At 37.9% G+C, this 26861-nt stretch overlaps 1 protein-coding gene across 1 annotated transcript in view; it reads right to left on the reverse strand.

Moving 5' to 3' along the window:
• Positions 1-20835: 20835 nt before the first annotated feature.
• Positions 20836-26861, reverse strand: part of LOC124594911 (probable imidazolonepropionase) — a 180143-nt gene continuing 174117 nt past the window's right edge. The window contains exon 9 of the mRNA XM_047133392.1: positions 20836-21138. Coding sequence (XP_046989348.1) covers positions 21033-21138 — 106 coding nt within the window. The 3' untranslated portion in view covers positions 20836-21032. The remainder of the gene's footprint in view (positions 21139-26861) is intronic.

Genomic DNA, 26861 nt, shown 5'->3' on the forward strand with positions numbered 1-26861 from the left:
GCTTTGAGAGACAAAATTCACAATGCAGCAGAGGATCAGGTAGGTAAAAAGATGAGGGAGTGCTACTAGAAATCCTTAGATAAAAGAAAAGATATTGAATTTAATTGATGAAAGGAGAAAATACAAAAATGCAGGAAATGAAGCAGGCAAAAAGGAATAGAAACATCTCAAAAATAAGATCAACAGGAAGTGCAAAATGGCTAAGCAGGGATGGCTAGAAGACAAATGTAAGGATTCAGAAGCATATATCACTAGGGGTAAGATAGATACTGCCTACAGGAAAATTAAATAGACCTTTGGAGAGAAGAGAACCATTTGTATGAATATCAAGATCTCAGATGGAAAACCAGCTCTAAGCAAAGAAGGGAAAGTGGAAAGGTGGAAGGAGTATATAGAGGGTCTGTACAAGGGTGATGTACTTGAGGGCAATATTACGGAAATGCAAGAGGATGTAGGTGAAGATGAAATGGGAGATATGATAATCCATGAAGAATTTGACAGAGCACCAAAAGATCTAAGTCGAAACAAGGCCCTGAGAGTAGACAACATTCCATTAGAACAACTGATAGCCTTGGGAGAGCCAGCCCTGACAAAACTCTACCATCTGGTGAACAAGATATATGAGACAGGTGAAGTACCCTCAGACTTCAAGATGAGTATAATAATTCCAGTCCTAAAGAAAGCAGGTGTTGATAGGTGAGGAAATTACTGAACTATCAGTTTAATAAGTCACAGCTGCAAAATACTACCACAAATTCTTTAATGGAAAACTGCTAGAAGCCAACCTCGGGGAAGATCAGTGTGGATTCCATAAAAATGTTTGAGCACATGGAGCAATACTGACCCTATGAATTATCTTACAAGATAGATTAAGGAAGGCAAACCTATGTTTCAAGCATCTGTAGACTTAGAGAAAGCTTTTGACAAAGTTGACTGGAATATTCTCTTTCAAATTCTGAAGGTGGCAGGGTTCAAATACAGGGAGAGAAGGCTATTTACCGTATTTACTCGAATCTAAGCCGCACTTTTTTTCCGGTTTTTGTAATCCAAAAAACCACCTGCGGCTTAGAATCGAGTGCAAAGCCAGCGGAAATTCTGAAAAAAGTTGGTGGGTGCCGCCACAACTTACTTCTGCCGTCAAATAAATGTAGCACTACACAGTCATGCTTTGTAGGCACAAAGATAAATACTGGCGCCAAAACCTCTGCATCAGTAAATAAATTTAAAAAACAAAGGTGGAAGACGAGCTATTTTCAATGTACTACGAAAATCTGACTGGCAAGAGTGTTTGTGATGTTTGTCAATATGGCCAACTCTACGTTCTGAAGTTTTTCCTATCTGTGAGAAGAGATGGTTGCTATAATAGGAACTTTTATAAATTGTGAATCACATGCAGTATTCTCGTCACCATAAGAATAATACGCATATAAACATTTTGCCATGTATTGTTTCATGTTTGCTGCTATCTCATTTAAATCCGGTCTGCCAAATAAACTACGAAACTAGAGTGAGACAACAGCAAATGCGGAAGAATATAAATATCATGTCATGTTTATATTCGTATTATTCTTATGCCTAATACTGATCTAGTCAGAAATGAAGCATGGCAATTGACTAGATTTTTAAATCTAAGATGACTCTAATTTATGTGTAGAATGTAATGTACTAAAGAGGCGCCTGCAAAGATTTTCAAACGGAGAAAAATTTTCGCTAAATTCTCGTTCAGAACATCTTCTATCATACGCAGTTTATTATTTGGTTCTTGTATGCGACAAACAATGCATGACACAGTACAGTAACACATTTTCAGCTTAGAGTGACGTAAACACCTTTAACAAAGAAAACTGCGCTTATCAGATCAAAGAAAAATAAGCTATCAATTCAAACCAGACGAAGCACATGGAAAAGGCAGGGTTCCCGTATAAATACGGACGGAGCGCCTGACGCATAGCAATCGCTACCTGGTAAAGCTTAACTGCTAACTTATGACTCGAACCAAACTCCTGTAGCTGTATCGTCATTCATTCGACCTAAATTGTGTCTCATATTACAATGGACCAACTTTGTTTCGATTTGGAGATGCGGCCTATAATTTTTCTCTCCCTTTGAATTTCGAGTCTCAAATTTCAGGTGCAGCTTAGATTCGGGAAAATATTTTTTCCTTGATTTCGAGTCTCATTTTTCAGGTGCGGCTTAGATTCGAGTGCGGCTTAGATTCGAGTAAATACGTATTTACTCGAATCTAAGCCGCACTTTTTTCCAGCTTTTGTAATCCAAAAAACCGCCTGCGGCTTAGAATCGAGTGCAGAGTACGCGAAGTTCTGCAAAATGTTGGTAGGTGCCGCCACAACTAACTTCTGCCGTCGAATATATAATGCTACACAAGCATGCTTTGCAGGCACAAAGATAAATACTGGCGCCAAAACTTCTGCGTCAGTAAATAAATTTAAAAAAAACGGGGTGGAAGACGAGCTTTTTTCTCCGTCCCGAGTTTCGACCACTGCATTTCCTACATTATCCAACGAAGTAAATACAAATTCCGTATTGTAAATCTTCGAATGTAGCAGCATTTCAATGAACAACGAAAATCCTACTGGCAAGACTGTTTGGGATGTTAGTCAATATGGCCAACTTTACGTTCTGAATTTTTTCCTACCTGTGAGAAGAGATGGTTGCTAGTAGGAACTTTTATGAATTGTGAATCACATGCAGTATTCTCTTCACCATAAGAATAATGCAAATGTAAACATTTTGCCATGTATTCTTTCATGTTTGCTGCTATCTCACTTAAATCCTGTCTGCCTAATAAACTATGAAACTAGAGTGAGACAACAGCAAACCCGGAAGGATATTTATATCCTTATTTCATGTTTATATTCGTATTATTCTTATGCCTAATACTGATATACTCAGAAATGAAGCACGGCAATTGACTAGATTTTTAAATCTAAGATGACTCTAATTTCTGTGCAGAATGTAATGTACTAAAGAGGCGTCTGCAAAGATTTTCAAATGGAGAAAAATTTTCGCTATACTCTCGTTCAGAACATCTATCATTCGCAGTCTATTATTTGGTTCTTGTTGATCATTATCAAAGAAAGCAGCAGTGTAAGTAACAACAAATAGCAGTCTCTTGCCATTGTTTCGCTAATGAGACGATTCCTCTCTCTCTCTCTCTCTCTCTCTCTCTCTCTCTCTCTCTCTCTCTCTCTCTCTCTTTTTCTCTCTCTCTTCTTTTTAATAGTAAGCAACGGTAGCGCGCACAAAAGCAAGCCATGCTGCGAGCGGCGACAGGCCGTAAACACCCATTATCAGAATGCGAAAACAATGCATGACACAGTACAGTAATGCATTTTCAGCTTAGAGTGATGTAAACACCTATAACAAAGAGAACGGCACTTATAAGATCAAAGAAAAATAAGTTATCAATTCAAACCAGACGAAGCACGTGGAAAAGGAAGGGTACCCGTATAAATACGGACGGAGTGTCTTGACTCATAGCAATGGCTACCTGGTAAAGCTTAACTGCTAAGCTTACGACGCGAACCAAACTACTGTAGCTGTATTGTCATTCATTGGGCCTAAATTGTGTCTCATATTGCAATGGACCAACTTTGTTTCGATTTGGAGGTGCAGCCTAAAACTTTTCTCTCCCCTTGAATTTCGAGTCTCAAATTTCAGGTGCAGCTTAGATTCGGGAATTTTTTTTTTTTCCCCCTTGATTTCGAGTCTCATTTTTCAGGTGCGGCTTAGATTCGAGTAAATACGGTACAATCTGTACAGAAAGCAGATGGCAGTTATAAGGGTTGAAAGGCATGAAAGGGAAGCAGCGGTTGGGAAGTGAATGAGGCAGAGGTGTAGCCTATCCCCAATGTTATTTAATCTGTAGATTGAGCAAGCACTAAAGGAAACGAAAGAAAAATTTGGAGTAAGAATTAAAATCCACTGAGAAGAAATAAAAAATTTGAGGTTTGCTGATGACATTGTAATTCTATCGGAGACAGCAAAGAACTTGGAAGAGCAGTTGAATGGAATGGACAGTGTCTTGAAAGGAGGATATAAGATGAACATCAACAAAAGCAAAATGAGGATAATGGAATGTAGCGTAATTAAGTCAGGTGATGCTGAGGGAATTAGATTAGGAAATGAGACACTTAAAGTAGTAAAGGAGTTTTGCTATTTGGGAAGCAAAATAACTGATGATGGTCAAAGTACAGAGGATATAAAATGTAGACTGGAAATGGCAAGGAAAGCATTTCTGAAGAAGAGAAATTTGTTAACATCGAGTATATATTTAAGTCACAGGAAGTCTTTACTGAAAGTATTTTTATGGAGTATAACCACGTATGGAATTGAAGCATAGATGATAAATAATTTAGACAAAAAGAGAATAGAAGCTTTCAAAATGTGGTGCTATAGAAGAATACTGGAGATTAGATGGGTAGATCATGTAACTAATGAGGAGATACTGAACAGAATTTGGGAGAAGAGAAATTTGTGGCACAACTTGACTAGAGGGAATCGGTTAGTAGAACACGTTCTGAGGCATCAAGGGATCACCAATTTAGTATTTGAGGGCAGTGGAGTGTAAAAATCATAGAGGGATACCAAGAGATGAATACACAAAGCAGATTCAGAAGAATGTAGATTATAGTAGGTACTTGGATATAAAGAAGCTTGCACAGGATAGAGTAGCATGGAGGGCTGCATCAAACCAGTCTCAGGGCTGAAGACCACAACAACAACACGCTTGTGATGTGGGGACTGACGCATGACTCCCACCCACATGAGGTACACAGCATCAGAAATGTTTTGACACAACAAAATGAATAAAGTCCATAATCACATACCAATAAATGCAATGATATGTAAAGAATAGAATAATTAGAGGAATCATCTAGCTTCAATCAACAGTTGCACACTCTCCTTGAGTACACACACCCAGTCATATAACTAGGGTACCCAAAATAGAGTTAAGAATGAGTTTGCACACAACTCAAGTTCCAATGAGAACAATAATGCAGTACTGAGGATAAATACAGGTAATCAGAGTGATCAATAGTTTTGAATGATGACATAATCAAGTAGCATTAGGACCAAAATCAGTGTGTGAAATCAGAAATGTATACATCTTGTTATACAGTCTATACACAATTTGTGATCACAAACATAAATGTCTTCCACAACATTTGCTAGTTGTTCGTACAAACAACCTAGAAATTTCATTTACAACTGATTAAAAAAATACTTACTGCGATAAGAAAATTCATTGAAATGTATTAATACTAACCTAATAGTGCCTAATTTTATCAGATTATGATAATTATTTATAGTATGGTTCATAGAACATACTCCTGAACTTTTTAAGTTTTCACCTTTCTGTGTTGAACATAACAAATCATCAGTCATAGAACATCAACCTTACACAGGATTGTACCCAAGACAAACCAGATTTAAAGTTACATAATGTAGTAGTAGTAGTAGTAGTAGCAGTAATAGCAGTCGCTTTATTCATTCATAGATCTCTTTTTACAAGGCTGTAGGGCATGTCAAAATATTTACAAGTTTAAACCAATTTAAAGCAAGCTAATTCATATACACATATATTTACAGACTTCCAGTTAGAGACAATCATTAGATTTACTACTGGTATGCAATAGTTTTTTTTACAAATGACATATTAAATAATGTAACGCAACACTGTTTACTCATATCCTATGATTACTATCTGCACATTGTTTCATAACACTTCCCTCATTACACAAACACAAACACACACACACACACACACACCGATGATCTCTGGGCCATTTTCTGTACCGCAACTTCCCATTTGCTATCCTGAAAAACTGAGTCAGCATCGCTCCATAATGAGTGAGACGTTGAGCTCAGAAAGAGGAAGAGGTGTTAGCATTAAGCTATGCGTAGCTTGAGGGTAAGTATTACTAGAAAGGAAAAAAGAAGGAAAAAACATAAAGTGAAGATGGTGTGTGGAATGTCGTATGTTTTATGTTTTATAATCATTATTATTATTATTTATTTGTAAAACATTTTTTATCAAACCCCTACTCTGTTTTATCTAAGTAATCCTTCAATGTATAAAATGTAATGCATAAAAGGTACTTTTTAGCTACCTTTTTAAATAAGTGTATTTTTGCAATTTCTTTAATCTCTTTTGGTACTTAATTGTACAGTTTTAAACCTTGATAGGAAATGCTGTTTTGAGCTTTATGTTTATTTTTTCTTGGTAAATGTAAGTTGAGTCTATCTTGTGTTGCATGATCAAGGACCGAGCTGTTAGTGCAGTAATTACCAATGTTATGTGTGCAACTGACTGGTAAATGTATTCACAAGGAGCATTAAAATCACCACTGTTTTGAACATATCTTTACAATGAGCTCGACTAGTATTTTTGGTTATTATTCTTATGGCTCTTTACTGGAATTTGAAAATTGTGTTCATATTTTGTGCATTTGTTCCCCAAAAAAGAACGTCATAGCTAAGAATTGAGTGTACATATGAATAATATGTAACTAAAAGACATTGCACGTCACACACTGATGATAGGATTGTAAGAGCATAACATACTGACGACATTCTGTATGCAAGTACCTTTGTGTATTCACACCACTTCAACTGAGAATTAATATTCATTCCTAGAAATTTTGCACTTGTTACACAGTCTATAGAGGTGCCATCTACATTTAATTTAACGTTGTCATTTTTCCTCTTCAAGCTGATATTCATGGTGTTAGTTTTCTTTATGTTGAATGTCACTTTATTGCTTATTGACCAATCACAAACTTCCTTGAGAGTTTCATTTGCTATTTCGGCGAGGAGTTCTCTTGTTTTCTCAGTGACTATAATATTGCTGTCATCAGTGAAGAGAATTTTTTCACCGTGAGTAACACTACTGGGAAATTCATTGATGTATATCAGGAATAGTATTGGTCCTAATATGCTACCTTGTGGAACCCCTGTATTAATGTATTTTGGTTGTGATAAGTGTTTTACTAAATGTTTAGATCTATTTGAAGTATGTGCTATCTCTACTCATTGTACCCTACCTGCTAGGTATGATTGAAACAGTCATTAGCTACCCCTCTCATTTGTAATGCTTCTAATTTATTTAATAGAATCTTGTGGTCAACTGTATCAAAATCCTTAGAAAGATAAAAAAATATGGCTGTGACACACTCATCTTTATCAAGAGCATAAAGTACAACTTTTGTGAATTCTACTATGGCTGACTCCGTATTTTTGCCACTTTGGAAACCAAACTGTGATTCTCTTAAAAGATTGTATTTATTCAGGTAATTTATTAATCTGTCTTTCATAGTTGCTTCTATTATATTTGAGAATGCTGACAGCAGGGAGATGGGCTGGTAATTTTCTATGTCTTCTCCATTACCTTTCTTAAGCAAAGGTACAACTCTTGCCTGTTTAACTGCTCTGGAAATGTCCCTGATTTGAAGGATTCATTTATTATATTTGTTAAGGGGCTTTTCATAATCCCTATGCATTGTTTCAGTACACACATTAGTACTTCATCTAAGTCTTTTGACTTTTTATTTTTTAGTTTTCAAACAGTTTTATTGACTTCATTCCCTGTGGTTGGATGTAACATCATTGTATTTAGTGCAACATTATTTACAGGTGTTATATTTGTTTTGGGGAATTTTTGCTGTAACTTGCTTGCAATACTTGAAAAATGCTCGTTTACATAGTTTGCTAAGTGTTGTGGATCATTTATTACCTTATCCCCCCCTCTTAGCAGTATATCATTCTGCCCCTTCTCTTAGCAGTACGCCATTCTGCATTTGTTTGCCTCTCTCCATTTCCGTTTTTATAACATCCCAGACTGCTTTGCTTTTATTCTCTGCATTATATATTATTTTGTCATTAAATGAGTTTTTTGCAACAATCAGCACCTTCCTATAGATCTTTTTGTATCTATGGTAGAAATTTAAGAATTCTGTATCATTGTGAATTTTTTTCGTGGTACTGAGGTGTTTAAGTGTCAGGGAGGACTTCTTAATACCTGCTGTTATCCATCTGGTTTGTGAGATGTTGATACAGACATGCATACTTTTGGAAATGCCTTTGCAAAGTTCAATTTAAACATTGTTGCAAATTTAGAGAATTTCTTATTCACTTTGGTTACCATATACACTTCATCCCAGCTTTGTTTTTCTAGTTCCTTTGACATATCTTTTATTGTGATTTCTGATAGATGTCATTTTTAGGCTTGTAGTTTAGGGAATGATTTGATGCCTGATTTTACTGTTGTTATTTGACAGAGATGGTCTGATTGTCCAAGATCTTTTACAGTTACATCACATTTTTCCTTGTTCATATTTGTGGCCACATGGTCCATTACTGATGCAGTCATTGTAGTAACCCTTGTTGCACTCTTGATCGATAGAGACATGCCAAAACTTTGAAGGATGTTTATGAAGGTGCTGGTGGACTCATTTATGACATTAGTGTTGATGTTAATGTCCCCACACTGAATTATGTTGACCTTTGTACTCGAGACTTTATCTTGAACTTCTGTTAACTTGTTGAAAAAAGTGTCCACACTACCACTGGGAGATCTATACACACACAAAATGATTAATTTCTTGGTGATATCGGGCCTGATAATTCAGTTGCCAATATTTCAAAGTGTTTGTCTTCACTTACCATACTGAGGTCATGTCTTGATTCGAACTGTTTTCCTTTTCTGACAAAAATGCATGATCCTCCACCCCTTGAAGTAGTTCTCCAGTAAAAGTTTGCCCTTTCATACAATGATAATACTACATGTTGAATTTCTGTGTCTCTGCACCACTGCTCGGTAATACAAACTACTGTGCAGTTCAAAGATTGGAGCTCAACTTCTAATAGTTGTATTTTATTTTTTATTGATTGCATGTTTTGATGGAGGATTTTTAAGTCTGTGAAATGCAGCATGTTACTCTTTCCAACGGGTTGTTTTTCTTTGTGACATCTGGTATGTGTGATATTTGAAGTGTTAAAATCTGTCTTGTGAGTGATTGTTTCAGTATTTTTTAAACTGCTGGAGATAGTGTTTAGGCAGGGAAACCTGTTGTCTGGATTTATCCTAAAAAATACCTACTTTTCCTACCTATGACATTATGTATTTAACCATGTGTCGTCCGAGTCCCACCCCCTGTACTTTAATGAATCAGCTCTACCAATCTTCCCTTCCGAGTCCTGTTTAGATGTAGGCCATGCTTAGTGAAACCCCATCTGTTGATAGTCCCGACAGGCACCAGGGAAACATGAGCAAAATTCGCTGTCCCCAGAGCCATCCCTAACCCCACACTGATTCACCTCACAGCTACATCAAGGTATGGTCGATCATGACGCCAGAACAGCTCAACAAAGTGTAAGTTATTTTGTCCAGGTCACCACCTGTGTAATATGCCCCATCCCTGCCCAAACTGTTTCCCACCCCACCCACTATCACTACATGGTTCTCTTTTGTAAAGTCCTTACATAAACACCCTAGGTCCTCTATCACATGACTTAGCCCTGCATTTGTCTTTGAGATACTGGTGACCTGGTATGCTGCCCCTAAACTTTCCTGTAACTGAGGGCCTACACCATCTCCACTGCTACTACCTAGCAGCAGCACTTTCTTCTTCCTAACACTTTGTACATTCCTTGGCTTCTTGGGCTTGGTTGAAGTGTGTTGCACATTTCCTGCTCCTCATTCTATCTGAAGCTCTTCTCCACTTGACGCTGGCAATGGTAGATACCTGTTTTTGTTGTTGATGATAAAACTGTTATATCGTATTCTCTTTCTTCCTATCCTCCTACCAGCTGCCAGTTCCCAACCACCCTCCTCCCCCTATCTCCCCTGATCCTTATGAGTTCCTTCCTTGCTTCCTCCAACTGTGCCTGTAGGGCACAGATTTTCCTTTCCTGTTCCCCAATCAAAAGGTTCCTACCGCGTACTATGTAGTTCTAGGAGAGAGCCTCTTCTGTTCTCCCATTATTCTGCCCACTGCATTCCCCTGCAGTGAAAATATTTCCTACAAGATTGGCAACAAATCCCTCTACTCACTACCCTACAACAGCTCCCACATTTATCACTCATGGTCGGTTTCAAAACAATAATTAAGTTTAATGAATGTTTTAAATTTTCAAGTACGCGAGATTGGCTCTGTGTAAACAAAAAACGACACAAAGGTCTCATGTGCGATGGTTGTTGTTTTTGTACTGATTTAGAGATACAATCACAGAAGAATGAATTTGTAATTACTTTGCTCTATCTAACTAGTAAATAATATGAATTGTGTCAGTAAAATACAATTAAAATTGCTTAATTACACTTTGATTGTGATAATAGACACTTATGAAACTAGTAGCTGTCTTTTTTAAATGAAGTTTGCACTATCAAGAAAACTTAATAATGTTTTGTGTTTATGTCACACAAAATTTGCAGTTTTGTTGCGATTATCAGGACTTCAGCTAAATAACAAGTTTTTTCAGGAACAGACTCTGCTATGATTCTAATATTGTGTGACAAGAACGGACACTACAGCAAGTATACAAAACAAAGAAAATTTAAATATGACACTATTTCCTCTTAAATAAGTTCTTTTAGTTGACGAAGAAAATACCTGTGATCTCACTTGATGGCCATCTTGTATTGGAAAGTTAATCCCCCTTCTTGAAAAACATACATTTATGTGGAATAACACTGCTCATAGCAGTGACTTCTTTTGTAAACAAATAGTTCCTTGAAATTTATATAAATACTAGCATTTTGCTTTTAGGATGATTTCTTGGCTAACAATATACAAACTTTAGCCACATGACTGATGTTGTTGGCAGATGCTTGAGTACATTACCCAGCACCTTGGATCTACACACATTTTTCAGTTTCCTGACTACATTTCTCATCACACACTCCAACAGATAGCTTACTTCCTGCCTAGCTTCCGCATCGAATCCTAAAACATTGTTTTATGTGCTAAGTATGCTGTTCAATACCTCCCACACATCACCCTATATTTTGCCTATCTATACTGAAAAACTAAGTATTCAGGGTTTACATCAGAATGGATTAAAAGTGTTCACAAATATGGTACATTAATAAACAGAGCTAAATACAACAAAAAAGTGAAGTAGTAATGTAATATACGCATATATACAAAAGATATCTCAAAGTAATGTTGACTTACCAAGTAGCAGATTAAAAGAAATTATGTACACAAACAAGACAAGTTGGAATGCACGGATGCAGCATCTGACAGATGCCCACAAAATGAAGTATGGATCATAGTCGACGATGTACTGACATAAGAATTCTGTGTGCAACATACACTTTTGTCTGGTTTGCGTATATGAAATTTCAAGATACTATTCCTTATATTTACAGTACACATGAATAAAATGAGTCTTTCTTCAATTTACCACAACACCCATGACTTTACCCAAAAGAGTTCCTGGGAATTAAATTAAATCACTTTCTGCAGAGTACACAAGAATAATAGTAATAATAATATTTAACACTAATAGCATTCTAAAATAAGAAATCTTTTGCTAGACATTTAATGGCAATGTCACATTTCAAAATTGTAAAAGGATCTACCCATTTAGTCACATGGCATATATGTATCAAATTCTAAAACACTAATCTATTACATAACAGAATTATGTAGTTGTATGAACGTGCAAATATAGTGTGGCATAGGCTTAAACTCAGTCAATAGACAAAACAGAACTTCAGAAATCACAGACAAGAAAGAAAAAAAGTTTAATACTTGTGGATGACATAGTCCAGACAACTTTTTAGATTTATCATACACAAGTCTGTATGCATTAGGATGCACATTTTCAAGAATTTCAAATGATCCTATATAAATATCAAAGAATTTCTTTATCGCAGATGTCAACATGCTTTAGATTTCTCTTTTGCTTTCACCAACGCAAGATCTCCTACCTGAAACTGAGAAGATCTGCTTTTACCATCATGCCTCCGCATTGTCCTATCCCACTGCTTTTTCATCATCTCCCTGACACACTCTTCTTTCTCTTGCGGTGGCAGAATTTTACATGGTGGAAACTCAACATTTTTAGAAATAAAGTTAGCTGGTCTGCAATTAAACATTATTTCAAATGGTGAAAGACCTGTTGAAGAATATTGTAAGCTGTTCATAATAGCCTCAAAATCAATGACATAATATATCCAACTGGTAGGATTCTTATTACAATGCTGGCCATTAAAATTACTACACCAAGAAGAAATGCAGATGATAAACAGGTATTCATTGGACAAATATATTATACTAGAACTAACATGTGATTACATTTTCACACAATTTGGGTGCATAGATCCTGAGAAATCAGTACCCAGAACAACCACCTCTAGCCGTAATAATGGCCCTGATATGCTGGGGCATTGAGTCAAACAGAGCTTGGATGGTGTGTACAGGTACAGCTTCCCATGCAGCTTCAACACAATACCACAGTTCATCAAGAGTAGTGACTGGCATATTGTGACGAGCCAGTTGCTCGGCCACCATTGACCAGACATTTTCAATTGGTGAGAGATCTGGAGAATCTGCTGGCCAGGGCAGCAGTAGAACATTTTCTGTATCCAGAAAGGCCCATACAGGACCTGCAACATGTGGTCGTGCATTATCCTGCTGAAATGTAGGGTTTCGCAGGGATCGAATGAAGGGTAGAGCCATGGGTTATAACACATCTGAAATGTAATGTCCACTGTTCAAAGTGCCATCAATGTGAACAAGAGGTGACCGAGACGTGTAACCAATGGCACCCCATACCATCACGCCGGGTGATACGCCAGTATGGCGATGACAAATACACACTTCCAATGTGCGTTCAACACAAAGTCATCAAGCACGGATGTGACCTTCATGATGCTGTAAACAGAACCTGGATTCATCCGAAAAAATGACGTTTTGCCATTCATGCACCCAGGTTCGTCGTTGAGTACACCATTGTAGGCGCTCCTGTGTGTGATGCAGCGTCAAGGGTAACTGCAGCCACGGTCTCCGAGCTAATAGTCCATGCTGCTACAAACGCCGTCAAACTTTTCATGCAGATGGTTGTTGTCTTGCAAACATCCCCATCTGTTGACTCAGGGATCAAGACATCACTGCACAATCCGTTATAGCCATGCGGATAAGATGCCTGTCATCTCGACTGCTAGTGATACAAGGCCATTGGGATCCAGCATGGTGTTCCATATACCCTCCTGAACCCACCGATTCCATATTCTGCTAACAGTCATTGGATCTCAACTAATACGAGCAGTAATGTCGCGATACAATAAACTGCAATCGCTATAGGCTATAATCTGACCTTTATCAAAGTCAGAAACATGATGGTACACATTTCTCCTCCTTACAAGAGGCATCACAAAAATGTTTCACCAGGCAACGCCGGTCAACTGCTGTTTGTGTATGAGAAATCGGTTGGAAACTTTCCTCATGTCAGCACGTTGTAGGTGTTGCCACCGGAGCCAACTGTGTGTGAATGCAGTGAAAAGCTAATCATTTGCATATCACAGCATCTTCTTCCTGTCAGTTAAATTTCTCGTCTGTAGCATGTGATCTTCGTGGTGTAGCTGTTTTAATGGCCAGTAGTGTACGATATATTCCAAACAGTCTTCCAATTTCTCTCATAAATCTTTCTGCAGGATTACTTGGCAGATGGTACACAGAAGTTAGAATATGCCTTATTTTTGCATGATCAACAAAGTCTTTCCAAGCTTGTGATTTAAAATGAGAACCATTGTAAGATAAAATTGTTTTAGGAATAACCACCGATGAAAATATGTGTTTTCAAACTTAGAAATGACTTGCTTACTGGTAGCTTTCTTAAAAGGAAACAGCCTTATGAACTTCTAAAATATGTCAACCACCACAAAATATCTGAGTCAGTCTTATGTCTCCTAAACAAGATACCCTTGTGTACCATGTAATATTATTCAGTCTTTTCCCCTCCTTCCTTACCCAACATGCTCTTAACCAATTTCTAGTTTTTATCATGATTTTGATACCTGCAGATTTCTTTGCAAATTTTCAAGATCTCTTTTTCCTCTTTCACACCTCTCAAGCACATAATTTTAAGCTCTTTCTCTCCTTTCCGCAAAGTGGTTAGATGAGCCACTCCCTTAAGGTAGCCTAGACAAAGCTTCAGCAACTACATTGTCTGTGCCCTTAATGTATCTGATTTTGTAATTGAACTGCTGTAAAAACAAGGCACAATGAGTAATTCTATTATGGCAGAGCTTACACTCCTGGAGGTAACAAAATGGTTTGTGATCAGTATAGATGAAGACTTTGTGACCTATTAAATAATTTTTAATCTTGTTGAATACCCAGTGTACAGCTAAAAGTTCTTTCTCAGTTAGTGTGTACGTCTTTTCGTGCTTCTGCAATACTCTACTAGCAAATGTAAGTGATCTATGTTCAATAATACCAGCAACTTCAACCTCCTGAAATAAATGAGCACCCAAACCAACATCACTACTGTCCATTGTAATACAGAAAGGAAGAGACAAATCCAATCTGAACAATATCTGACTTTGACATAACTGTCCTTTGATCTCATCAAAAGCATCCTGATTCCAATCCCAAACAGTATTCTTTATCAAAAGTTCACACAGGCATGAAGCATGCAAAGCTTGGTTGTTACAACATTTCCTATAGAATCCAGTCAACCCAGAAAATGATTTAAGCTGTTTTTTGTTGCAAGGAGCAGGAAAATAAGCAGTAGTATCAGTTTTTCTTTATCTGTTGCAATTCCTTCCTCAGATATAACATGTCCTAAAAATTTTACTTCTTCCACACAAAATTTACACTTACCTGTTTTCAAAGTCATACCTCCTGATTCCAATTTTGAAAACACATCTCTCTTAACAGATCCAAATGTTGTTTCCAAGTCTTTCCAGTGGCCAAAATGTCATCAACCTACACAATTAACTTTGGAATCACTTCACATACCAAGACAAAATCCAAAGCTCTTATGAATTCAGCTACAGATTCATTTAGCCCCAATGGTGCCACACAGTATTGAAAACACTTACCTCCATACAAAAATGCAGTATAGTGGTGCTCTTGTGCTGATCATTGAGTTGTGAGTATCAGAATAATACCTGATGAGTATCCCATACCTACTATGCAGAAGTTCATGAACACTTTGGTGAGTGCCACCATTTTTAGTGTCTTTGATTGTCGCAAGGCTACCAGGCAAATCCCCATGGCACCTGGTTGTATACCCAAGATAGTGGTGATTATTCTCTTTGGGCTGTTCGAAACTTTGTGTATTCCATCTGCACTTAAAAATGAAAAATGTGGCCTATGTTGGCAGAATTTTTTGGACAAAATTCTGAATGGAATTCCTTTTGTTTTGCAAATCTTGATGTTCTTGATGTTACACTCAGTTACATGAGTGGCATGTCAAGGCATGCAATGGATGTTACACAGCTATGACATCAAGCTGTACAAAGACAAGTGTGTAGTTAATAAACCAGAGGTGACTTTCCTCGTTGGACACTAGGTATCAGCACAGGGCATCTCCCCATTACTGGGAAGGATTTTCATTTTGAGTAACCTCCTGATACTGAAAGATTGCCACCAGCTAAGACATTTCCTCAGGGTGGTGAATTTTAAGCAACTCCATCTCCCTGGAACTGCAGCCTGTGAAACACCCCTCACCACTGCCTTGTCTGTTATAAACATTACAAGCAAATAGTTACTCCAGTGGATGTCAGAAATAGGTAACACTTTGAAGGATGTACGGAAGAGCCTAACCGATGTACTGTTGCTTGCTCATCCTGTACTGGACACCCCATTGGCTATGGTGATGCCAGCCAAAGTGCTGTTGGTGTGGCTCCACATCAAAAAATAAATAGCCATTAGCAACCATTATGTTTCTGTTCTAAAATGGTTCAAATGTCTCTGAGCACTATGGGACTTAACATCTGAGGTCATCAGTCCCCTAGAACTTAGAACTACTGAAACCTAACTATTTTAAGAACATGACACACATCCATGCCCAAGGCAGGATTCAAACCTGCGACTGTATCAGTCGCGCGGTGCCGAACTGCTCGGCCACAATGGCGGGCCTTTCTTAAAAGCTGCAGCAGGGAGAAATATGTTGGAAGGCATATAACAGAAGTTTTAGTCATTTACAAGAGTGTGAAGTGTTTCTGCTCCCTTGTAGAGGCCAGGCCAGTGACAATCTTTATTCATTACAAATCTATTGTCTCAGCATTTCAGAATGTGAGTGACACACATTTCCCATGACAGTTCCAGTTTATTGAATATGTCAGCCAATTCACCACAGATATTCATCATATCACAGGCATGGGTAAAGTGGTTGCTGACTACTACTCTCAAACTGGCAGCTTGACTATACTGACATTGCAAACACTCAAGTGGTGGGTCATCAATTAAAACTGTTATTGAACAGTACCTTCACAGGACTGTGCCTACAGTGGGAAGGGGTGCCAGATAGCAGCATAAAACTATCTCATGACATAGACCAAGACCTTACATCTCAGTGCCATTCTAGAATACAGCTTTCGACAGTGTACATAACCTGGCATATCTAGGGGCTAAGGCCACAGTGACATTACTTACCAACTCATTCATTTGACCATCAATAGAGAAAGAATGGAAAATCTAGAATGGTATAATGACAATATTATCAAAAGGATAGATTGCTACTCACCATGATGTGAAGAGGTTGAGTCACAGACAGGCACATCAAAAGAGTGCTAAACAAGTAAGCTTTCAGCCAAAAGGCCTTCTTCTGCTGTAGATAACATACTTGCACACACCTACGCAAACACAATTCACACACATGTGACCACTGCCTCTGGCTCCCAAAGCCATGATGGGAGAAGCTGTCATGGTGGTGGGGGTAAGGAGGAGGCGGTAGTGGGTAGAGGGAGGGATAACAGGGTAGGGGTGGGGGCCCCGTTATCCCTCTCCCTCCTGCCCCAGCCCCCTCCCTACCCCCACCACCCAGATTGCTTCTCCCGTAATGTGCTGTTGTTCACCGTCTGACCTTAGAAGATACAGACGGTCGTCATGTGGTGTGAGTTGTGTTTCTGTGGATGTGTTTGGGTCTGTTGTAAGTCAGAAGAAGGCTTTTTGGCTAAAAGATTACTGATATAGCAGTCTTTTTGTGTGCCTATGTCTGTCAATCTCCACTATATGGTAAGTAGCAACCTATCATTTTCATAATATTGTCATCAATAAAGAAAGATGAGTATTATAATGTATTCAAACAATGAAATTAAAGCTGTAGACAATGTCAAATTTTTAGGTCTACAAATTGACCACAACCTAAATTGGAAAACTCACACTCACACCTTAGTTCAGCTACATTTGCAGTATGCATGATAGCAGAAATAGGTGATTTAAAAACGAAGAAGTTAGTTTATTCAGCTTACTTCCATTCACTAATAAGTTATGGAGTCATCTTTTGGGGAAACTCCTCTCACAAAGAGAACATTTTCAAAATTCAGAAATGAGTAATTAGAATTATGTCTTGTGTCAGTCCTAGATCATCATACAAAGACCTCATTAAGAAACTTGGTATCCTGACAACTACTTCTCGGTACATAGACTCATTGATGTCCTTTGTCATTTCCAGCATATCTCTTTTTACACAAAATAGTGCAAAACATGATTATAATAACAGAACCAAAAACAATCTGTATAAGGACTATAAAAGCTTAACTTTAGTACAAAAAGGAGTCAAATACATGGGTACTCATATATTTAAAACTTACCAGAGCATATCAAAGGCCTTGTAAGCAATAAAGATCGGTTTCAGAGTGAATTCAAGAACTTCCTGTTGGCCAACTCCTTCTACTCCATCGTTGAATATCTTCACAAGGATTATAGCTTGTAACTCTGTCTGCATTAGCATTGTGCAATATACATGTATCTGAGTAAAAAAATAAAAAATAGAAAAAACCACCTTTGACTCTTTCCACATCCCAGAGGCTCCTCTCCAAGGGATCCATGGAAAATGATAAAAGTAATGTAAAAAAAAAGTAATGTAATGAGTGAGCTCGATCAGTCGTGTGCATGCCTCCAGTTTTAGTGTTGCAAAGTGGCATGCCACTTCCATGCAGAAGTTGGCCATTTTCCCATATTGCCAGTTTGCCAGTGAGGTTCAGCCAGTTCACATTGACCTTGTTGCCCCCCTACCACCCTCTGAAGGTTACAGATACCTACTCACTTCAGCGGATAGATGCGCGTGATGGGTGGAAATGGTACCAGTTGCTGACATCTGTGTCAAAGTGATGCCAAAAACATCTGTTGAGAATTGGTTGGGGTGCTCTGGCTATTTTCTTCATGTGACAATGGTTCAAGGATGACAGTTTGAGTTGATCCTCTATGGCAAACTGTCCAAAAGTGTAGTTTTCAATGCCACCATACCAAAAGTTACCATCCAGCTAGCAGTGGCAGGGTCAACTAGTGATGTAGGACACTGGAGGATGCTCTCATGTGCCAACGTGAGAAATTTACACGATCACTCCCTCTGGTCCTGTTTTCATTATGGACTGCATATGAGACTGACCTCAGTACACTGGATGCAGAGATCTTGTACCGTGAGTGTGTAAGGATTCCTGTAGACTTTCTCACTAGGGCACCACTGGCAGGTGATTTAAAGCTACCTCAGTTGTTGCAACAACTTAGAGAACATATCTCCAACATCCAATTGCACCCATCTTTGCACCATGGTCACAACCAATTTTCATGCACAAGACATTAAATAATTGCACCCACATCATACTATGCACTGTTTTCATGCGAGCCCCTCTGCAACCAGCCCTTTCCCAGTTGTGTGCTGTGGAGGTCATATGTTCAGTATATTATTGAATGGTAAAAGCAACAGAATGTCCATTAAGACTGTCAACATGAGAACTGACCATGTAGTGAAGTTCGATAAACATTTATCCCCAAAGCTATGGAGGGCGTGGGGGGGAGGGTGGGGGGGCTTTGTGGCAGTAAAATGATTGATTAATTGATTGTGACTCGGAAATACCTTTTTGTATGTACAGACTATCTTTGTTAGTTCTTGTTTGGTATTTTTTGCATTCACTTAGTATATTCTAGATGCAAAAATAAAAATAGTGGAAGCCATATGGTTAGGAGGTTACACTCCACAGTGAGGAACTCAAACCCAGTTCGCATAACTCTGCCATCTCAGTTTTACAGTCTGATTTAAAAAGTAAAGATTGACCTACTCCCCAGTTTAAAACAGAATGCTAATATGAGACACCATACTAAAAGAAAGTGGAATTATCCCTGATAAATACTGGCTTCTGTAAAAATAAGTAGTTGTGTCAAATCATATTGCAGATTTTAATAGCAGTTATGCTGAAGAAGAAATTAACTATAATATGATAAAAGTCCATCTTAAATAGTAATATAAACAGTTCTCACAGCTTTCATAACAGTGTTCCACACATATCACATAAGAAATGGGATCTATCTGAACAACTTACGATTGTAATTAATTCAGATAGATGGAAGTGATAACTTCAGTTACTAGTATCCTGGACTAAAATAAATCTGCAATAAGTGCCCATAAGAAAGTTTTTAAAAAAGTATTCAATGGTGCTGAGCTACATTTTTTGAAAGAATACACCACCATTTGATAATATGTTATCGTATTACTCTTCCATACAATCTACATTTCGGTTTTTACATCATTATCAAGTAGAATGCTAAAAGTTCTTAATCCATTAACAGTCATACTGGGTAAAGTCAACCCAAAGAAGTTTTTGGGTGACTTTGACAGATATGACATGTTAATGGTTTAAGAACTTTTAGCATTGTACTCAATAATGTCATAAAAACTGAAAACTAGATTGTACAGAAGAAAAATACAGTAATATACAATCAAATGGCAGTGTATCCTTTCAAAAAAAGAAGTGTTTGCTCTACGTGCAATTAATTTAGAGGCACTGCATTTTATTTGTGACAATACAAGTACAGAAATACAGCAGTAATTTTGTAACTTGTAGGATTGTAGTGAACAATAACCATTTCTCATTTCTCTTGAGTTGTTTCAAATAAATTAACAAAATGAAATTCCAGAAAAAAACTCTTAGCACTGACTTCTGTTTCCCACAAAACTCCAGTCTTGGGAATTAGATACTACAAAGTTTGCTATAAAACTCCTTGTGCTGTTGAGGAAGAAGTTGCAACTTAGCCAACAGGTCCTTCTGTTTTGCAACTGATATACATAGCTCATCTTTCAGATGCAGCGCAGCATGACATACATCTGCCATGGTCCTTCCTGTTTTCAATACATTGACATTTTTCCATTCTTTTGTTTCAGAGTACGAATTGTAGATAGCTTTTTGAGATAGATGAGTATGAGACACTTTGATTGTACTGCATTTGGAGTTCTTACACATCTGCATTAACAACATTGTCTCAGCAGTGTGTTTATAATCAAAACAGTCAGTTGTATGTATTGGAATTACATGGAATGGGTCCATAGCCTTAGCTGACTCAACAATCTTGTGTAAATCTTGCAGAACAAAGAACTTGTTTACCATTCTTCATTTTATTTATAATTGAAAAATCTCTGTCACACTCAAAAAGCTGTGATCACTCACCAAAACCTCATGTGTTATCTCTTCATATCATCCCAAGCTAAATGGAGGAGACCTTGAGACATAGCACTTGGAAACTCCAGAGGGAAGCACTGCTTGACAGAAATACCATGTACATCATAGTAATGAATATTTGAAACATTCTCTACATAATTTGACACTTGGAACAAATCTAGAGATACACAACAGAGTACTGAGAGTTCAATAGAACTGAAATTTATTTTGTGAAAAAATGGCACTTAGAATTTTTTCTATTTCCATTCTTTAAATGTTGTTACTGTGTAGAAAAACTTCATCATATTCTGTTAAATATTTTAACAGTGGTATTTGAAGAGCATTTGAAGGAAACAACATTTTTGCAGAGGTACTGATTGGCCAATAGCAGCAACTTTCATCCATTAATTGCATCCTTCTTGCAGTGCACCAGCTTTCCATTCTTTATGACATATGCTATCAGGTTATCATGGCAGCCAAACTGATAAATGATGTGCTCCCACCTGCAAACAGTAACAATTAAAAATTGCTGTTATAAGCACGGTGGGAGAGATATTCAGCTCACTGCTGATAGTTTGTAATATTCTCTTGTGATAAAACTTGCATGTCATTAATGAACAGTTACATGAGAGAAGAATATGTATGGCAAGCATTACATTGTGGATAGGCACATAACAAACATATAAACATTACAACTCATCTTCTGAACTTGCATTCTTCTTCAAGGCTGAGCTGTCACGTCCAAGTCCTTTTTGATGTCTCTGTCTGTTGTTCAACCATTCATACATGTGATGAGTGATAGTCTTCACTCATATCACTGTTTGTACTCCGCCCAAAATCTTCACTATTATATTAATTTAGTAATGGTAACTTATAATATCATGTTTACAAGTGTGTAATTATGCTGTGTTTGTGTGGCATATAGCCCTATAGTCCAAAGAATACATTAGTTTGACATATGTCTTGTACGTATGCTGTGCTGTTCTATTGCTGCACCTGTGCCCCAAACCCAGAATTTTTCTAGTCAGACTGTACTTGTTTTTCATTTAATTTAGAAAGTACTGTGAGTATATTTATATGGTTTTCTGGGTGGTACTGGCATGTTCCAAAACAGGAAGCATATGTTCCAGTGAATAGTGAATAGTGCTTTATTCGCCTCATAACATACAATTTCTAATCATATGATTAGCGTACAGGAGACACGTCAAAAAAATAGATAACACAACTTAGGCCTAATTGGTACAAAGAATTTTAACATTAATATAAACTTTTATTTTTCTTTCCTCCCTTTTGTGAAGGACAGCTACATTTACACACAAAACTATAAGTAAATTTATCCTGCTCAAATGTTCAGTTCATCCTTCATGAACTCCTCAACAGTGCAGTAGCAGCGTTTGACAAGTATATCATATAGCTTTGTTTTCAGTGTCTCTAGGTTCATCCTCAGAACATTCTTTCCTTTTAGCTTGTTATGAATTTTCATTGCCACATACTGAGGAGACTGCGCATATAGGTTTAAGCGATCAGTGGGAAGCATAAATTTTTTTTTGTTATACGTGTGATTGAAACAGTTTTTCTCGAATAACTCTAAATTGCTGTGTAGAAAGATGATAATATCATAGATGTATAAGGAGGGAACTGTTAATAACTGTTGTTTTTCAAATAGTGGGCAACATGATGTCCTTGGATGGGCAGTACACATGTTCATTATTATTCTTTTCTGTAACTTTAGTATGCGCAATATATTGCTTGGATTTCTCCAAAAAGTAATACAATACCTTACAACTGATTGAAAGTAGCTGTAGTATGCAATTTTCCTTGTATTCATGTCTGTTGCACCAGCTAATATTTGCATAGCAAATGCAAAGCTACATAATTTGTTTAACAGGTAGTCAACATGTTTATTCCAATTTAAATTTTTATATAGGTTTAACCCTAGAAACTTCACAGAATCCACTTCTTCTATATCCTGATTTTTATGAGTTATTTTAATTTCTTGGGGCTTTGACTGTTTTGTTCTGAACTGGACCATGTGGGTTTTGGGTATGTTCAATATTAATCCATTCAGTTGGAACCATGTTTCTAGTTTGTTCATTGTGCTTATTATGTAGAGAGGGATGTTTTCTGGCTCCTGGTTTTCAATTAATACAGATGTGTCATCTGCAAATAAAATTGATGGAGCATTTATATTGTTCGGTAATCATTAACATAGAACAAAAACAAAATAGGTCCTAGAATCTGTCTTGATGTTATTTGGGCATCATGTGTTGGTGTCAGAACATCACTGTGTCACTTTATTAGTACACAGGGTGTCCCATTTATCTTGACCATCCTAAATAACTCTTTGTCCAGATGCAAATTATAAAATGTTTAAAGCCAATGTTCTTTAGTCATCGGGGGACATCAATCAGCATGATTGCTTTCATTGTAGCTTTGTTTTTTTACAACGATATGAACACCAGTATGACTTTTTTAAGTGGCACCCTGTATTTTTTATTTGGTAATTTATTTACTCTCCTAAAGATCTATTCAAAATGTATCACAGTGTACCATTCACTGAAACACAACATTATTAATTACACAACACAACATTGATGTTGACGCTCCCAGCACTTAGTGCAGGTACTCGGGGTAATGTAACACATCCATGTGCCGACACTGACAGAGGACAAATGTAAACATAAGTTGAATGTACACCCATCTTCCATCAACCATCATCAGTTGAAGAGTTGTGTGAGTAGAATGTACACCAACGAAGAGAAGGTAGAAATGCTACTCATCTATGGGGAATGTAAGTTAGCAGAACAGTAATTGCAATACTTTTTTCATATGTATGGGTACAGTAATTTAGTCCTTTTAAGTACTGTTGTGTAGAGTAGGCATACAGTAAAGGCTGTCCTTCCTACAAACTGCATCGACATAATGTTTCTTTTATTGTTGTTGTTGAAGGCAGGTGAAATGCTACACAGGCAGCAGAACTGTACAGAGAGTGATATCCCTACAACAACCCACCTTCCCAATGGATGTTTTCTCATCTTGTTGCAATGCTTCAGGAAACAGGAAGTTTCAACCCACGACAACACAATCGTCATAGCAGTCACACAGACAAAGCTGCCGAAGTTACTGTTCTAGCTTCCATAGCTATGAATCCACAGGTGAGCACATGACAGCTTGAACATGAGACTGGCATTCCTAAAACCAGTGTACATCATATTCTTACATGTCATTGGTTACATCCTTACCATGTACACCTACATCAAGCACTGCATGGGAATCGTGTACATTTCTGTCAACTGTCACAGCATCAAATCCTCGCGAACCTGAACTTCTTCACCAATGTTCTATGTACTGATGAATTTTCCTTCTCAAACAATACAAGAAACATGCATTATTGGTCCAGTGACCACACACGATAGCTTAGGCAGGTGGAACATCAGTGTCAATGGAGAGTTAATGTCTGGTGTGGGATGCTTGGGTTCTACAATTATTGGGCCTTATTTCATCAATGGTAGTCTAAAAGGCACAGCGTATGCCAACTTCCTCAGCTGAATTCTTCCTCCTCTTCTGGATGAAGTGCCACTAAGAACCAGAATGCATATGCGGTATCAACACGATAGATGCCCAGCACATAATGCCTCATGTGCACGTCGTGTTCTGAACCAAAAGTATCTTGCCAGATGGATTGGTCGAGGAGGAACAGTTACTTGGCCTGCTAGGTCTCCTGATTTAAAATCTCTGGGCTTTTTTCTGTGGGGATGCATTAAAGACATTGTCTGCCGTGATATTCCAACAGCTCCAGAGGACATGCAGGAACTTATCATGCTTGCTTGTAATTCTCTTCAGCAGGCAACACTGGAAGCAGTAAATAATTCTTTCATTCAATGAGTGCACCAGTGTATCGGTGTCCAGGGTCACCACTCTGAGCAACTTTAAATGTTCTACTCCTGGGCAGTGGTACAGGAGAGTCAAAGTCAATTTTGTGTTATGTTTTTACTTGGTTTTCATTTGTTTTCTGACAACTCCAGCAAGTGGGCAAGTTTGTGATACTGGGCTCAAAGTCAATGTTGTGTTATGTAATTAATAATGTTGTGTTTCAGTGAACGGTACACTGTGATACATTCTTGAATAGGTCTTTAGGAGAGGAAATGAATTACGAATAAAAAATGAATGGTGCCATTTAAAAAAGTCATGCCATTGTTCACATCTTTGTAAAAAAACAAAGCTACGAAGAAGGCAATCATGCTGACTGTTGTCACCATGATGACTAAAGAACATTCGCTTGAAACATTTTATAATTTGCATCTGGACAAACAGTTATTTAGGATGGTCAAGATAAATGGGACACCCAGTATATTTGGTAATGCTGGTGGTGGTTGTGGTGGTGGTGGTGGTGGTGGTGGTGGGGGTGGTGGTGGTGGGGGTGGTGGTGGTGGAGGAGGAGGAGGTGAAGGAGTAATTTAGCTGTACCTTCCATTTTGGCTTGCTACCTTTCATATTCTGCTAAACATGAGTTTTTACTGTCTTATATTGCTCTGTGTTCAGATGCCTGAGTGACTAGTGCATGGGGAAATTAGTTCATTATTATTATTATTATTATTATTATTATTAATATTATTATTATTATTAGTTGGTAGAGGTGTGCTGAATATGTAGCATCAGATCATCATTGTCTGCTATGTGTGTTTTGTCGCTGCTGTCAGGTTTAATTATGTGCCAACCTGCAGCACTGTATGCAGCAGCAGTAACAGTAACAGTTTATTCTTAGACTTGTGTTTCGTTTTTCGTTCATTGTAATGTATACATAGTGACAGAGATTTCCTGTTATGAGCTAATGTTTAATCTTCTGGGATGGTTCTGCTTTCAAGCATGACATCACCTAGTCTGTTCATTGCTTGGAGCTAGTATATGTTGAGTGTGTTTATTCTATTAAATACGGTTTCTACTTTTCACAGAGCAGGAGAATGGTATTTAAAGTACTACTAGTTAGTTTAATAAATACCTGCTATTCAAATGTAGGACAGCCCTAATTCTAGCTGTACTTGACAAGTGGGGACCCTGACATGGTATTTAAGCCAACGAGAACTAAGCTGTAGCAAAAATTTTGAAAAAATTTCACGAGATGACACACAAAACAGCTGTATCAAAATTAGCTGTGTGCTTAACTCCACTCAGGCCCCATAACTCTGTAATGCAGTTTGCCCAAGTTGAGCATCAGCATCACTGCTGATTAAAAAAGGTTGCCATAGTAGTGAGCTGGTTAGATTACCACTTCACCACTTCACCGTGGAAATACAGGATGTCATAACTGGGCCATTGATGGCAAATTCTTATGACAAGCTCAAGACAGAATTGATTTGAAGAGTAGCATCCTCCTAGGAAGACAAAATTCATCAGATGCTGTCATAGGGAGATATTGGAAACTGCAAACCATTACAGTACCTTTGTCACCTAAGGAGCTTTGTGGATAGCAGCACTGTTCCAGATAATTTACTGCACACCATTTGGAGTAGCTGCCTACCATCACAAGTAAAGGCAATAGTAGCATCCCAAACAGAGATGCCACTGGATAGGGTTGCAGAACTTGCAGACAGAATTCAAGAAACTGCCGCTGCTGCTCAGATTAGCACATTAACAGAGCCGTGCAGCAGTACAACAGCAGCAGCAGCAGTAGTTGCACATGCTGATAATGACTCTCTAATGTCAAAAGTTGAGTTATTAAGTACACAAATCAGCAAGCTGTTGCCTCAGAGGGACAGTGGGTGGTACTGCAGAAGATCAAGAAGCTGTCCATCAACTAATGCTATGTCCTGTAATGCAGAGCATCCCATTTACTGGTACCATTGCTAGTTTGGTGAGCAGCCCTGAAAATGTACTGCAAAAAGATCCTTCCTAAATGCCAGCACAGTCAAACGTTGGTGATGCCAACTGCTTGTCAACACCACAGGGCTTGTTTATCAGTGACAGGAAACCAGGCTAAAACTATTTGGTGGACACTGTTTCTGATTTATGTTTTTGCCACAAACTGCAGTTTTGACTAGACTATCACGCACTTGTAAACAAGTGCTACGTAATACAGGGCACCATATAAAAACTACTGATGGCTCACCAGTATCATATGGACTTAGGTACTTGGCACCCAGCTACCTGGCTGTCACTAAAAGGAGGCATTATCCAACTAGAAAGTGGCCTCTGGTAGTCCCTCTTACATCTTTTTGTTAATAAGTGT

The sequence above is a fragment of the Schistocerca americana genome, chromosome 2, assembly GCF_021461395.2.
Source record: "Schistocerca americana isolate TAMUIC-IGC-003095 chromosome 2, iqSchAmer2.1, whole genome shotgun sequence".
NCBI classification, from domain to species: Eukaryota; Metazoa; Arthropoda; class Insecta; order Orthoptera; family Acrididae; genus Schistocerca; species Schistocerca americana.